This window comes from Phaseolus vulgaris, chromosome 8 (assembly GCF_000499845.2).
Source record: "Phaseolus vulgaris cultivar G19833 chromosome 8, P. vulgaris v2.0, whole genome shotgun sequence".
Classification (NCBI taxonomy): Eukaryota; Viridiplantae; Streptophyta; class Magnoliopsida; order Fabales; family Fabaceae; genus Phaseolus; species Phaseolus vulgaris.
In genome coordinates this window covers 50,732,850-50,747,697 of record NC_023752.2, presented here as the reverse complement: position 1 = coordinate 50,747,697, position 14,848 = coordinate 50,732,850, and the positions used below count along the sequence as shown (strand labels likewise).

General features: G+C 30.8%; 1 protein-coding gene across 2 annotated transcripts; it reads left to right on the top strand.

The window, feature by feature from the left end:
• Positions 1-6,254: 6,254 nt before the first annotated feature.
• On the top strand, positions 6,255-10,009 carry LOC137826532 (transcription factor bHLH143-like). Of its 2 annotated transcripts, none has more exons than XM_068632525.1 (4): positions 6,255-6,412; positions 6,972-7,630; positions 7,768-7,864; positions 8,007-10,009. In XM_068632525.1, exon 4 carries the CDS (start codon positions 8,024-8,026, stop codon positions 9,143-9,145), a length of 1,122 nt encoding a protein of 373 aa, XP_068488626.1. In that variant the 5' UTR covers positions 6,255-6,412; positions 6,972-7,630; positions 7,768-7,864; positions 8,007-8,023; the 3' UTR covers positions 9,146-10,009. The 2 variants fall into 2 exon arrangements, with proteins under 2 accessions (XP_068488626.1, XP_068488625.1); XM_068632524.1 differs by having other exon boundaries at positions 7,768-7,918.
• Positions 10,010-14,848: the final 4,839 nt, after the last annotated feature.

Sequence of the window (14,848 nt, the reverse complement as noted above, 5' to 3'; positions counted from 1 at the left end):
TTTTGTTGGAAGATGTTTGGTTGGATAACCGTGATGGTTGATAGATGAAGTTATATATGTTTGTTGTCCATTTTTTAGGCTTGTAATTTTTTGGGAGGTTTCCCAGTATTGTGTTCATAATTGGCTGTCATAAGTCTTAGCTTCTTCTGATGGGCATCGAGGAAATTTATATCTAGGTGGAATGATTAATTATCGGGATGTATGATTGGAAAGTAGGTTTTGTTTGGGGTGGTTGTATAAGGGTTGGAGCACCCATTAAGTGTTCCATTTAGTTTAATTTAATTAATTCTTTGTTGATAAAACAAAAAAAGTTTGATAGTTTATAATGCTCATTCCACTTTAGCTTAATTATTTTTCGGAGAGAATATATATCACTACAAGAAAATCATTAAATAGAAATCAATTTTAGAAATAAAAAATAATCAATTGTTATATTAACTAAATTAGATACTATTTTAGAGATTAACAAAATTATTGATATCTAAATTAGTTTCTATTATTGATAAATATTTTTTAAATTAGTATCTAATTAGCGACAAATATTTTAACTACTAAACAATATTTAACAATATTTAATTTAGTTAGTATAAAAAATAATTTTTTTCTGTAAAATTTACTTAAAACAAATAATAATTCAATTTAGAGATTAATAGTCAAGTTGACTAAGCAAAAGATAAAAGAGTGGAGTGGTGAATTACAAAAATAACTAGTTAACATAATTAAATTTAACTTAAAAATATAGAAAATAATAAAATAAAATATTTATTTATTGTGTATTGGATCACTCGTTAATTTTATTCGATATTCATATATCTATTATTTATTTTTAATTATATAAAAATGACAATCTATAGCATAAATATTGGAGGGTTAAAGGAGATTGTACAACCCACTTCCAGCTTGTTCAACTTGTAACTTTAGAACAGGATGAATAGTTTTCACCTTTACTATTATAAGAAAGGTCACTGACACTTATATACTAATAAAATGTTTTAGTAAGAATTAATATTAAACAGTATCTTAGAAACTTTTACTTAGTTGTAATATTTAAGCTAGGTAAATGAGGAGTTTTATTGATATTGGAATATGAAATTATGTCCTATGTATTGTAAAGATTTTTTTATTAAATTAAAATATATGATAAAATTAACCATGAATCAAACTAATAAAATAAATAGTGAAAAAGGGGGAATTGAGAATATTTTTAAAGGCAAAACCCTAAAATGATTTTTTAAAAGAAATTATAAGTAGAAACATGAAGACACAATATAAAAAGGTTATGAATTAGTGAAATAAGGAGGTGTGGAAAATGCTATAAACTTCTAATGATATTAAGTAATGAAGAAGGGGCCAAGTCATCTCCATGGAGACCATATCCAATGATAATGATACTTTGGTGCGTGCTAATAAACAGAAGCATTCACATAATCACATCTAGAACCTTGCAACAATATTCGTAACATTTATAATTTTGGTAGTTGGGAGTGTAAAGTAAAGCATGAAAAAGATAGGGTTAGACGAAAAAAAGTAAAATTGAGGGAAGTAAAAGTTGTGGGTATGGGGATGATAGAAGAAAGGACCCAAACAAAAAGTAGGGCAAAGTGTGGGTGTAGAAAGTTTGAGTCAGGGCACAAAATAAAAACAGAAAAAAAAAGGTTTTAGTCAGAGTGTGAGAAAGAACAAAACCTTATCGCAATGCATCGATCAACCAGCGTATAAAGTGGAGCAGTCTTTGAATATTTCACTGAATTTTTGTGATCCATTCACAGTGCTCACCACCAAATTTACCATCACTAAATGCAAACCTTAATATTTTATATAAATAGTGAAATATGTATATGAGTATATATAGTTACTCTAAAGGATATGTAGCTGGTGATGATTCTGTTGTACATATAAAACGAAATTATCTTAAAGATGTGAGCTAATATTTTAGTAAATTTTAATATTTTTAAGTGGAATGAAATGTATAGATTCACTTTAAGGGTTTGGCTAATATTTTAATAAATAAAAAATATATTAAATTGTAATTTTTTTTCTATGTTTTTCAACATTTTTAATTCACTTCTCATTTTTTAAAAATATATTAACAAGTCTTTATAGATGTTGCCTTTTTCAATCATGGAAAAAGCTAGTGTAATGTGTATTTCTCAAATCTCACATTGTCATATGCCTAAGTAATAACAAGTTAGAAATTAAAATTATGTAAAAACATTAGGGACTAAAATTATAAATAAATAAAAATAAAGAGCTAAAATTTAAAAAAAAATGAAAATTAGAAATTCTATAAAAATATTAAAAAAAACATAATTAAGCCATTGAATTGTTGTAATATTTTGATAAGTATGTTCAAAGATGTTTGGGGATGAAGAGAAAAATAAGAAGTCCATTGTCGTGTGAAATGTTAGTAAGAATCCTTTGTGAACACTATAATTATTTTCATTTACCGATTAATATAAATTACTAGATGATAAGATGTGTAGTTCGGTCTTTCATTAAAAAAACATTAAATAATAATTAATTTTAAAAATAAAAAATAACTAATTACTATATCTATTAAATTAATATTATTTTATAAAAAAATATTATTTAAAATAGTTATTATTATTAATAAAAAATTATAAGATAATTTTTAAATTAGTATATACATTAAATACAAATTAATTACAAAGATTTTAGTTATTAATTCCTTTGAAGTATGAACAATATTGGTGTAAAATTTTATTTTTTAATATAATTTCAAATAGCTATAATTTTTTAATAAAAATAAATATTTTCTTAAAAAATTAATAATTAAAACAATAATAAACAAGTATAGCGTTAAATCAATAATCTAAAAAAAGGTAACATTAAAACTATAATCCAAAAGTGGTAGTCATAAACAGCCTTTAACCATTATTAGGAATTTCTTTTATAATGCTAAGAGTAAGTTAAACTATTAAAATGAGTTATCTGGTTATACATTTATAAAATAATTTTATCAAAATTTCATTTACCAATTTCATATATATTAATATCTATCTATAATTTAAATGAAATATTATACTAAACAGGTATTTTTTTTATCAGAATTTAACAAATATACATAATTGTATCTAAAAAATCCTGGGAAATTGTTGCTGACATGATAGTTCTTTTTCTTGTTTGGTTAGGTTGAGGAAACTCTATTTACACACAACACTAGTATCTGTTGTAAACAGGTTAGATGTGAGGGAAGATTCTCTCTAGTTTTGAAAATTCTGGATAATATTTCAGTTGTTCTTTAATTCTAATATCTAATAATTTTATTATATCTAAGATATAAAAACTTGTTCGAAGGTAAGAATGTTGAGATGGCTGTAGGTTTGGTTTGACAAATTTAAAAATGAATAGTAAATACAATTATGATATGTAACTATTAAAAAAGTTATTAAATAACAATTAATTTTCATTTAATTATATAGTAAAAGAGGTAGTTGTAGGGCTAGCATGGTTAAGGCACATCGATTTCATGTATCACATCGATAGAAAGTATAATGGTACTCTTTGGTGGGACCAACTCCTACCAAGCTTTAACCCAAAGTCTCGAACCCTAAAGTTAGGTCATTGATGGTTAATAAGCAAAAAAAATACAGGCTCAGGTGGTGGTGTGAGAGGGATACTATATCATGCCCCATACACTATTTTTCTCATGGGTGGTCCCCAATTTATATCTCTATAATTCCTCCTTTGAATGGTCAAGCTACAAATTATTGATCTTCATGTGAAACCACACTCTTTTTCATCTTCTTATCCCTCTCATCATCTACCCATATTTATTCTTTGCATTTTCCATTTTTGCAAAATCTCCCATAAGTAACCAACCCTTTCCATCATTCCCATTTCATTCTAACAAACTTTACAACTTTGGGCATTACAAAATTTAATGCTGTTAAATTAAAATATACTGCCAAAATCAATTTTTTTATTAAAAAAATATAAATAAATATAGAATATTTAAAATATATTTCAACATCATCACCAAGAATGGGAAAAAAATATAGAAGTTGTTTATCAGATTGATTTTGTTCTTGTTCTAAATATATCATCAAGTCTTTATGGAGTTAAATCACCTCTATTCCTATTATTGTAATTCCCTTCTTACCTAGTTAATTGTGTGCGTATGTTTAAGGTTTATACGCTAGCTTATGGGATTAAGTTATTCCCAAACCAATTTAGCATTACATAATTATAAAAGTCATGTTATATATTACTTTTGTTATAGTTTTTTTTCTTCAAGTGAGTATTTGCTTTTAAGAAAGCATTAAGAAATTTAATGATTTGGCTGAAAAAAATAGTTAAACCAAGCATGCACTTATCTGTATAGATGTTTCACTGTACCACGAGACTAAAACGACTAGTGAAGTGTGTAGGATAATTGTAATTTGATACACAGTTTTGATTGAAACTATGCTGTTAAAGAAAAGTGAAGTGGATCATAATTTTTTTAAAAAAATACTCTTGTAAAGTTTAAGCTCATAACAAATTGCATGCATTTGAAGAGACAAGTCAAATAGTTAGATTCACTAGTGACTTTTTAAAATCACACAAGGATTATTATTATCAGAAAAATAGAAATTAATTAACTTGCTTATGAAAGTTTGGAATCATACGATCTATGTAACATTGCTTATTATAGTCTAGACGCGTAATATAGACAATAGTATTGTATAGAGAGAAAAAATAACAAATAACAATCACAATGACACATTAGTAAGCAGCATGCATGCTAATTGAGCATAAATGTTAAATTCATTTGGATTCACATAAATGAATAAATAATCATAGCCCTTTCTACCTTGTCTTTTTTAAAATTTCACATCACATTTGAATATGGATGAGAAAATAACTATATCGGTTTTTTTTAAAGAGGGACTAACTTTTTATAAATATTATCATATTTGAAAAAAAATATTATTTATATGAATAAATCGTATCAATATAATATAATTTCATTATAAAAAAAATTGTGCATGCATAATATAATATGATTTTGATTTTGTAAAAGTGAATTCATGTCACTTAAGTCATTTCATACATTAAGACCTCTTCCAACACTATTTAAGTATAAATCAAATTACATTAAAATTGTATCACCAACATAAATACATCTTTTAAAAAAAAATAAAAATTATTAACTTTAATCCAAATTTATCTATCTAAAATGATTCCACTTTTAACACATAATGGTTATGTGTAAAATTGACACAACTTTACCTTTATATATATACACAAATTCTTCATATTAAAATTATATCATGTGTAGAAAAAACACCAACAATTAACATGAGAACAAGAATCCTTTTGTCAGATTGAAGGAGAGCACAAATTAATATTTATTCATATATATTTTAGCTTTTTATTTTTGGTGTTGATAGTTCTCATTGTAGCATGGAAAACTACTTGTGGATTTTCTGAGATGATCGTACAGATTTCTTTTATGCAGAGGTCACCTGCATAGGTGGTGAATAATTATGAAGATTTGGAAGGACATAATGGGACTTTGGTATGACATACACATTCTGAGTTTTGGTTAGTAATTAAATAATTTCTCTTTATTTTAAAATTATTAAATAATTTTTCTTTTATAACTAACTTTTGTATACTTTTTTATACAAAATAATATATGTTTTTTAATTATATATTTCTTATTTTTAATTAATTATTTATAAAATAATATTATTTTAATGTAAGAAAAATATGAATAGACAACAGGAAGACCTATGTGTGTTTAATAATAATAATAATAGTAATAATAAGAGTAAGCTATGCACATGATGTAGATTCGTCCAGGGGAACGGGGACAAGGTGAAGCCAACCAACAAAGTAACCACACCGGATGGTTAGGTTTGAACCTGAGAACATGGTTAGGTGAAGAGTGGTGGGTGAGGGTGAGTAATTCATTGACCAAACAAAAACATTCAGAAGGTGATGATAGAACTACCCAGGGGACCACAGAGGAGTGTGTGTGTGTGTGAGGTGAGAGATGGATTAACTTAACTTAACCTGAAGTTGGCTTAGGTTACTGTGGTTCATGATTGTGCACTTAAGAGTTTGCGTGCACTCTTGCGTCCTCAACCCTCACGCACGGGCACATATTCATCAACCTTCTACAACACTCTCAAGGACTTTCTTTTTATTTTATTATTATTTTAATCACTCTTTTTATTTTTATTTTTATTTTTCTATTAAATATTATTTTGATGCACTTCACCCAAGGGTAGATGTGTCAATGCATCTTCTATATAACTCAACTCCTCATCTCTCTTCTTGGTTACACACAGTTTCCACTTTCCACTTTGACTGTACCCAAGTCACGCTTGCTCCCTCTCCTCAACTGCTCTTCATTTCTCTCTCTCTCTCTTCCTCTCTCTCTCTCTCCACACATATCCCTGTAAGTTCTTCTTCCACTTCCTTCTTCTTGTTCTTTTACACCATTCTTATGTTTTTGGTTAGTTACTCTTAGTGTGTGTGATTATATTTTGTTCCCAAATTTGGTTGTTAGTTCTACGATAATTTAATATTTGGAACTATTGCCTTGTCTGTAGGAGTTTCAGTTCACGCATATAGATCTCGTGTGTGAATTTGTTTCCTTTTTTAAAAATATTTTTGGGTAATTTTTGTTTCCATTCCTGAACATGGTGCTCTTAGTTTCTGTATATGTTCTTGTTTTGATTAATTATTGTCATAACTTGTAAATTGGCTTAGTTTATTTTATTTTATTATTTTCAACCTTGATCAAAATTTGTACTCTAGATTCACTGAATCTCAGTAATTAGTCTGTTCTAAAGGTTTTGTTTTGCGAAAATAGATTCAGGAAAGGAGAAAAGAAAAATAAATTTTGTTTTTCTTGTTTTGATCTCACTTTTATATATTTTGCTCTAATTTGAGCTGAATTAAAGGTGTTATTATGTGCTAATGGGTGGATCTGTGATGTGTGAATTCTATTGCAGGGCGTTGATCGGGTTTTTGGGTGAAAGAGTAGTGGTTAGTGGTGGCTTCATCTTTTTGTGGATAAGGATACAGCAGCATGCGGTGGTGGCTTAGTCTCTCTGTTGATGTATACCGTAAAGTGATTTCGTTGAACCTGTATTGCAAAGTCATTCTGTAATTCAAGATCCTTTTATCTAAACCTCTTTCAATCACCTCCTTCATCTCTTTCTTTTCTTGAATCAATGGGGTCCAATTTTTTTGTTGTCGTTCCTTGTTATGTCCGTCAGATCAGCTGAAAAAAAGCCACCCATCTTGTTTCAACCTCTTTTGTTCAACTTGGTCTAGTTTGATTTGTCTCCTCAACATTCTAGTTGTCATTAGTTTCTAGTCTTTCTTTTCCTTAGTAGTTTGTCGACCCTGTTAAATTAGAGACTTAGTTTTGTCTATTGTTCAATTCGGCAAAACCGGTTTCACTGGGTTGGAGGCTTCAGATTTCAGACTCACTGTCTCTGGGAACATTGTTGTTCTTTCATTTTGAAGGGTTGGAAAAGTAGTTATGGTGTGCCAAGCAGCAAGTCAAACCAGATTTCGGGCATTGAAACATGAGAATGGAATTGCAGGGAGTGCTACCATTATAGTTAGAGTTATGGCATGCTTTCAACCTCTTATAGATTGCCAGGTATATATTATCCTTGGATTGAAGAAACTCATATTATAGTTTTTATCATTTTTGAATTTATGATCTTTTAACTAATCTCATTATCTCTTTATAGAAAAATATACTGATAAAGATTTTTGTTATTGGGTGTTGTTCAGGCTGAATACTTCCGTCACTTGCTCAAGCCTGTCACGTAATAGTTTTTTGCTTTGTTCGTTTTGGGTTAAGCTGGTGGTTTTGTTGTTTTCCTTGTTGGTGAGAGTTACCAATAGTAAAAGATAGCACTTGTGTTTGAGTCGTTTTCTTCAGGTACATTTTGCATTGTTAATTTTTGCATTCATTCGTTTCTTTCATTAGAGATTTTTGTTTATTCACAGCGTGCTTTGAAAATCTTTAGGTGATTGTTGTGGTTGAATGGGAGAAGATTGTAGAACCTGGATTCCGGAGCTGTTCTTTGATTGGCAATCTCCCAATTTGAGCTCCTTCAATGCTGCACCCTTTGGCATGGGGAAGCAAAATGGTTCTTCTGCAGCTATGAATCCAGTTGCCAACTCCGTCTCAAGAGACGTGACAATGCCAGCTTATGTGTCCTCTGGGCTGCCTCATTCGCAGCTGGGACATACTGGTGAACCTCATGGTTGGTTTTATTGTTTGCCTCGCTTTCGGCAGGGATTTACTACACCTGCTCGAAACTTCACGGCAGAGGAAAAACTCCCTGCTAGCCATGGAAAAGGGTTTAGGGAGGAAATAGCCCCGGTTGGGGCGTCGGGTTTCCCTCAGAAGCAATTCCTGGTTATTGATCGAACGGCTGATCAAACAACTTTGGTTTATAGTTCAAGGTTTGGTCGGCCTGTTGAGTGCCTTACTTCCTGGGATTCAAAGCTGCATGGTTCTACCAATTTGAGCAACGGGAATGAATCTCCATCTTTGAGGAGAGATTTGAATAATGTGGTTGGACTTGGACCAACTTTGGATGATAAAGTTGATGAAAATCAGGGAACTGATGATGACATTGAAAGTGAGATGCATGAGGACACAGAGGAAATCAATGCATTGCTTTACTCTGACAGTGATGGTTATTCCACTGAGGATGATGATGATGAAGTTACTAGTACAGGACATTCACCCAGTACAATGACCACTCACGATAATCAGGAAGAACCTCGTAGGGGAACGGCCGAAGAAGTTGCTAGCTCCGTTGGAGAAACAAAGAAGCGAAAGCTGTGGGACGGGGCTTATGATGACGACACACAGTTCATTGACTCTGCTAGTTCTCTGGACGGGAAAAGACCCTTTGAAGTTGAAGATGATGCAGAATCAAGTGTTGGCAACAGTAGTAGAGGGTCAGGTGGAATGGGTTCTTGGTCGGGCAATAAAAAGATGAGAAAGGAGAAGATTCAAGATGTTCTGAGCATTCTGCAATGCATAGTTCCTGGTGGAAAGGGCAAGGACCCAGTTGTGCTTCTTGATGAAGCCATACGTTGCTTGAAATCATTGAAACTCAAGGCCATAGAGCTTGGACTTGATGCCATATAAGTTGGAGAATTAGAAAACATTATCTCTTATTTAGTACGTTATCTTTGTGTGTTTTTAGAATAATAAACAAGTATGGATATTGACTTGTAATAATCATGGAAGGTGGGTGATAGTGTTGAGCAAGGGAAGTGGTGAATGTGAAGTGTGAAATGAATCCCTTGAAGAAGCCACTGGTCAATCATTAAGTTGTTGGAAGATAGGGAGTTGAGGAGGTGGGTTTTGTGTAATGTAATTTGTGTGTGAAGAAAGAGATGAGGTATTCAGCTTATTATGCCGCAATAAAGGAAAAAAAAGAGAGGAAATGAATGATTAGTCCATGTCTTGGGGGTTAGAGAAAGTAGCACTAACGCTGGCATGGGGTGTGAGCTGTTTTTGAAAGAGAAGACTGGTTGTTCCAAAAAGTACCCAAAAACGAGAGTGCACGCCTCTTGGCTGTTATGGGCCCCTACCTCACTTCCTCTTTTTGTAACCTTGTCGTGTTCAATCCTTGGTGGGTTTGCCTTTTCTCTGATGTAAAAATTATCACTAGCTTTGGGTGTGAAGTGAGAGAGTGTGTGTGACAACATTGGGAGAAGGGGGGCCCCTACCCTCCTCTATTTTCTACTGGACGGATGGATGGCACAGTAATGTAACACGCTTGTGGGAAACACTGATCTTTGTGTTGTGTTTCGCGCTGCTATTATTATTGTTGTTATGGGCTTCCCTTGGAGGCTGTATCGTAATTGGTGTAAGGACTTGTTACAGAAGAAGGGAAGGGGAAGGTGATATCTTGGTCGGACGTTATTTAATGTGGTTGGTGTTACTGTTGTCCTTTTGCCCATGTAGTCACGCATTTATGATATGAGAAAGTTACGTGCTTTTCAATTTCTATCTTCTTCCTATTTAAATGCCTTTATTACTCTTAGAATATAGATGATGATTTCTATGTGCATTGATTAAAATTTTAAAGTGTGAAAAGTTCTCTTGCGCCATGGATGGTGGGGTGATAACTGATAAGGGCCCAAGGGGACCACAGCGTTGAATTATTAGTGAGGAAGATACATGTGACGTGTGTGCACAAGAGAGAGAGTGTGTTTGTGTAGCACGGGTGGGGTTGTGGTGAGTAGTCAATAGTCATTGTAGGCATCTAACAAAAGAAAGAATCTTGTAGTGTTTTGTTCAAGTCCATTCATGATCTGCACTGCAAAAGAAGCATTCAAGAGCTTCAGCCATGAGCAGCACCTTATTGCCATGGCTTTTTCCTTCCCTTCTTTCTGCACTTTGTTTATTCTTTTTTTCTTCTGGTTTAACTTCTGCTCAAACATTTATTAGTGTTTTTTTGTTTTAAAACTGTTATTCGTATGTATGTATAAGCATTAAAACCACTGTTTTGCAGGATAACAGACAAAACAAGTACAATTGTATGACAGATTAAAGAAAGTTTAATATCTTTTTTCTCTTGAAATTTTTTTTCGAATTTTGTTTGGTAGCAGTCTGTGAGCAAAATTTTGACTTCTCTAGAATTCTATTATATTTTAACCATATTTGTATTAAATAGTGTTAACCGAAGATGTAAAATGCACGTTCCTTTGTTTATATAACATTGTCAACTACGTTTCTGTTGTTTTCTTTTCAGGTAACGTTATTACTATACAATTTATTGTTTTGAAAACTGAGACCGTGATTAGTGAGTGAAAGAATCTAAAATTAGTGTGTATGTGTGTGTGGGAATTATATATTGAGACAAAAATCAAGCATACATCACTTATCACATTCTATATTCTATTCGAATTCTCCTGTTCATCCTCTTTAGTTTAATTAGTTATAATTGGGTGAGTGTTCCTTAACCCTTTTGTGTGGAAATCTATTAAGTGTACTCCATTAATTAATAATTTAACCGTTTCAAGTTTCTAATGGACTATTTCTTAGTCCAAAGTCCTCCATTCATTTCCATGCTCATCGCACATTATAAGTGGACATATATAATTATAGATTAACACTATTTTGACTTTTGTAATGCACTATTGTGATGGCCTGATTCCACATTCCATGTGACATTAACATTCAAACTTTATGAGTTGAAGAACAACACTGATAAATGATACTGCTATTAAATTTGCATTCAAGAGCAGTGTTCATTCAAAATTTTGCTTCAGCGTCCACTCCATACAATATTGTTGATTAAACTTTGTATTTTAGCATGACAAGAAAATCAACATATTCATAGCTGAAAATAAAGAATATATAGTTTCCAAACAAAAGTTATATTTTAGGGGAAGCACTGAAAAATGTTGTCATTTTCTGTTTTCACTTCCTCTTTCTAGCTGGCAGTGAACTACAATATTATAGTTTATATTTTATCTCTTTGTTCTTTACATATGCTTCTTCCATTTTGCAAGTTTATTTTGCTCTATATAAAGGACATGATTAGGACCCAAACATGTGGCCCTACAGTGAGATATAACAGCACAGGCTCTTGAGGTAGCTGTACCTTGTTTTATAGACCCAATTCTGTTGTCCTTCATTTTCACTTTTGCTTCTTGTACCCCAGAATATTTAACTCCACTCCATCACTTTTAAAATGACTGTTTTACACTTCATAAAGGTGACTTCTAGATTACCTGTTCTGGAAATTTTCATAGAAAATGATTTTTGGCATAGGATTTCCATAACAGAATATTTGGAATAGGATTTCTTGAATATGAAATGTATTTTATAGGATGTCCAGAACATTTGAAATGCATTTCAGAACGAACATTGTCCTAATGTCCATTTCGGGAATCATGGCCTGATACTGAAGCCCTTCAAGGTTCCATTTGGGGTATGATGCAAAATTGGAGTGTAAATGTGTGAAAAAGTGGTATAACCAACCATGTTGTACATTAGATGTTGGAATTGTAGAGGTAGATATGGTTTTGTTTGTATTTTGATGAGATATGAAGAGTAGAGTTAATTGATGTTCCTTTTTGTACAATCATAGATGCTATATGCTTGTAGTGCCTGTGAAGCAGCACTATACTCATATGGTGATGATTCTCATAGACACTATTATTGGTGGTAGTGGTTTTTCCCCTTCTCACCCATTTTAGATGGAACATGAAACATAGATAAGGAATTTTAAAGGAAAAAAAAATGTTACCTTTTACCTTTTTTATAACAAAAAGTTTACTTGAGTTGGGTTCCGGAAACTCAATCACAGTTACAGACATAATTAAGATTTTAAGATCCAAAAGATGTTAACAAAGATGGTTGCACATAATCTAATTGTAAGTGAAAATATGTGAATGGATATTACATGTCTACAAAGCTTTCCCATGTGCTCATTTAGGACTTGAGGCACAGATAATGCACAAAGTGACCAACCTTATGGAAAATTACTAAATCATTAAAGGTCTCATTCCAACTTGAATGAATGAAAATCTTCTTAATAATAAGATTAGAGCAAGTTACACGGTTGACTCAGTCTCTCGAAACTCTTATTTGCAATGATCCACATTAAAAAAAATATTTCCTTATAATTCCTATTTTAAATAGTTTTCAATTTTGATACACTATGTCCTTCTCCAAGTAACTCGCCAGTTATACCACACTCACAAAAATATAATTAAAAATAATTTTAATATACTTCAAACACATTTTTTTCCTTAAATTAAGCTAAATTCATATAAAAAAATTTAAATTCAATTGCAAAATATTAAATTACATACTAAATATAAAATAATTTCAAAATAAGACATAATAACATCAGACTCATTTATTAATATTGAAATAATAAAATTTAAGTCTAATTCAATTTCACTAAATAGTTTTAGTAATGTGAGGATTCTCTATATATATATAAAAGAAGCATGTCCTTTTTCGATAGAAGAATTTTTTTTTGTCTTGATCCCAATTTAAGACTAAACAAGTCCGAAATATATATATATATATATATATATATATATATATATATATATCACAAATTAGTCTTATCTTTAGTCAATGTGAAAATTTAGTAGACATCAAATATCATTCTCGATTAAGCCTAACTTAACATCATACTCAGTAAGGAGAGTTTGTCCCAATAAAAGATGACACGATAGGTCCAAATCTAAAAAAAGAGTAGACTCTGAATAATTTTAATATCATATTAGAAATGACTCTTATATTATATTAAGGTAGTAAAATTAAGTCTAATTCAATCTCACTAAACTGACTCAATCAAGTGAGATTTGTCTTCACTTATATATTATAATTTGACATTATTTTTAGTCGATATAAGATTTCTAACACACCCCTTCGCATCGAGGACATCATGCGTTTACCCCAAGAACATCAAGCGTAGAAATTAAGGGGTTCAATAATGCGTGAGACAATATCTTGACTAGAATAAAATTTGAAGGATTCTAATACCATATTATGAATCATTCTGATTCTGATGTTATTTTAAAGTAGGAAAATTTAAACCTAATTGAAACTTACTAAAAAAATCAATTATGTTTGACTTTATTCTTGATGTGATATCCTTCCAATTAGAAACCTCTTTTTATATGTGAAGGTAGTGGCCGCAATGAAATGTAGAAGGTGAATGTGAATTGAAGTGGAATAATGAACATTCGAATTTTTCATTCCTAACAACATGAAATTGAAAATATAATATGTTGAATTGTAGTATTGAGTTTTTTTTTAATATTGTATATGGGTAGCCGGTGAATAAAACTATTTTATTAACAGATTATGCTAACCATATTTTAAAAATTCGCATTTAGATTTTAACTTAAAAGCAGAAGCAGAATTTTGTATGAAATAGAAAGAATTATGTGTACTGACATTAACACGAAAACATCTTCTGTCACCATTGTCGTTAGAACATTATTAATATCTTATGATACTTTAGTTATTTTTAGCCAATAGCACAATCCTCATGGTTTCTTTTTCTTCTAAATTAGAACTCTCTAATCATATGTTTTTCAGAATACTAAAATTTAATTATTATACAGGATAAATATTTTTTATATATATTTTTACATTGTTGTGTTATTTAATTATATACATTTGGTTAGAATTTAAATAACAAGTTTTAATTTGAATGTAAAGATAATAGCGAACACTAATAATAATAATAATAATAATAATAAAATAGTCTATATTATTGTTAAATAGTTTCTAAATAATTTAGAATTTAAAGAATTGGTAGTTGAAACCTTGGTAGGTAATTAGATACCAATTTAAAAACTATTTAACAATAATATAAACTAATTTAGAAACCAAAAAATATTTTAGTCTCTAAAATGGTATCTAATTTAGTCACTATAGCAACTAATTACTTTTTGTCTCTAAAATTAGTTTCTATTTAATATTGATTTTCTTATAGTGTAATAACAACAAGGTCTCACTGTGATGGAGAGATTTAATGAAGGTTTGGAGGTCTAAGGAATAGGGAGAGAAGTTTGAAGATCGCTTGAATTGGGAGGTTGAAAATGGGAGAGATGTTTTGTTTTGGTCAGACAATTGGATAGTCTCAGACGAATTGAAAAGTAGATTTTCGAGGCCATTCTCTTTGTCTGTCCTTAAGGAGGCAAATCTATGTGATTGTGAAAAATGAGTTAATGGGGTATGAGAGTGGAACTTAAGGTGGAGAAGGGGTATTTTTGCTTGGGAGGAGGATCCAACAAGCCAACTCTTAGAGATGATTTCCAACAAGAGGCTCGAGTTGGAAACAACAAACAGATGGAGTTTTCAGTT

What these genes read in the sequence shown, in the direction of transcription:
- LOC137826532 (XM_068632525.1), top strand. Translation starts at nt 8,024, where the DNA reads ATGGGAGAAGATTGTAGAACCTGGATTCCGGAGCTGTTCTTTGATTGG.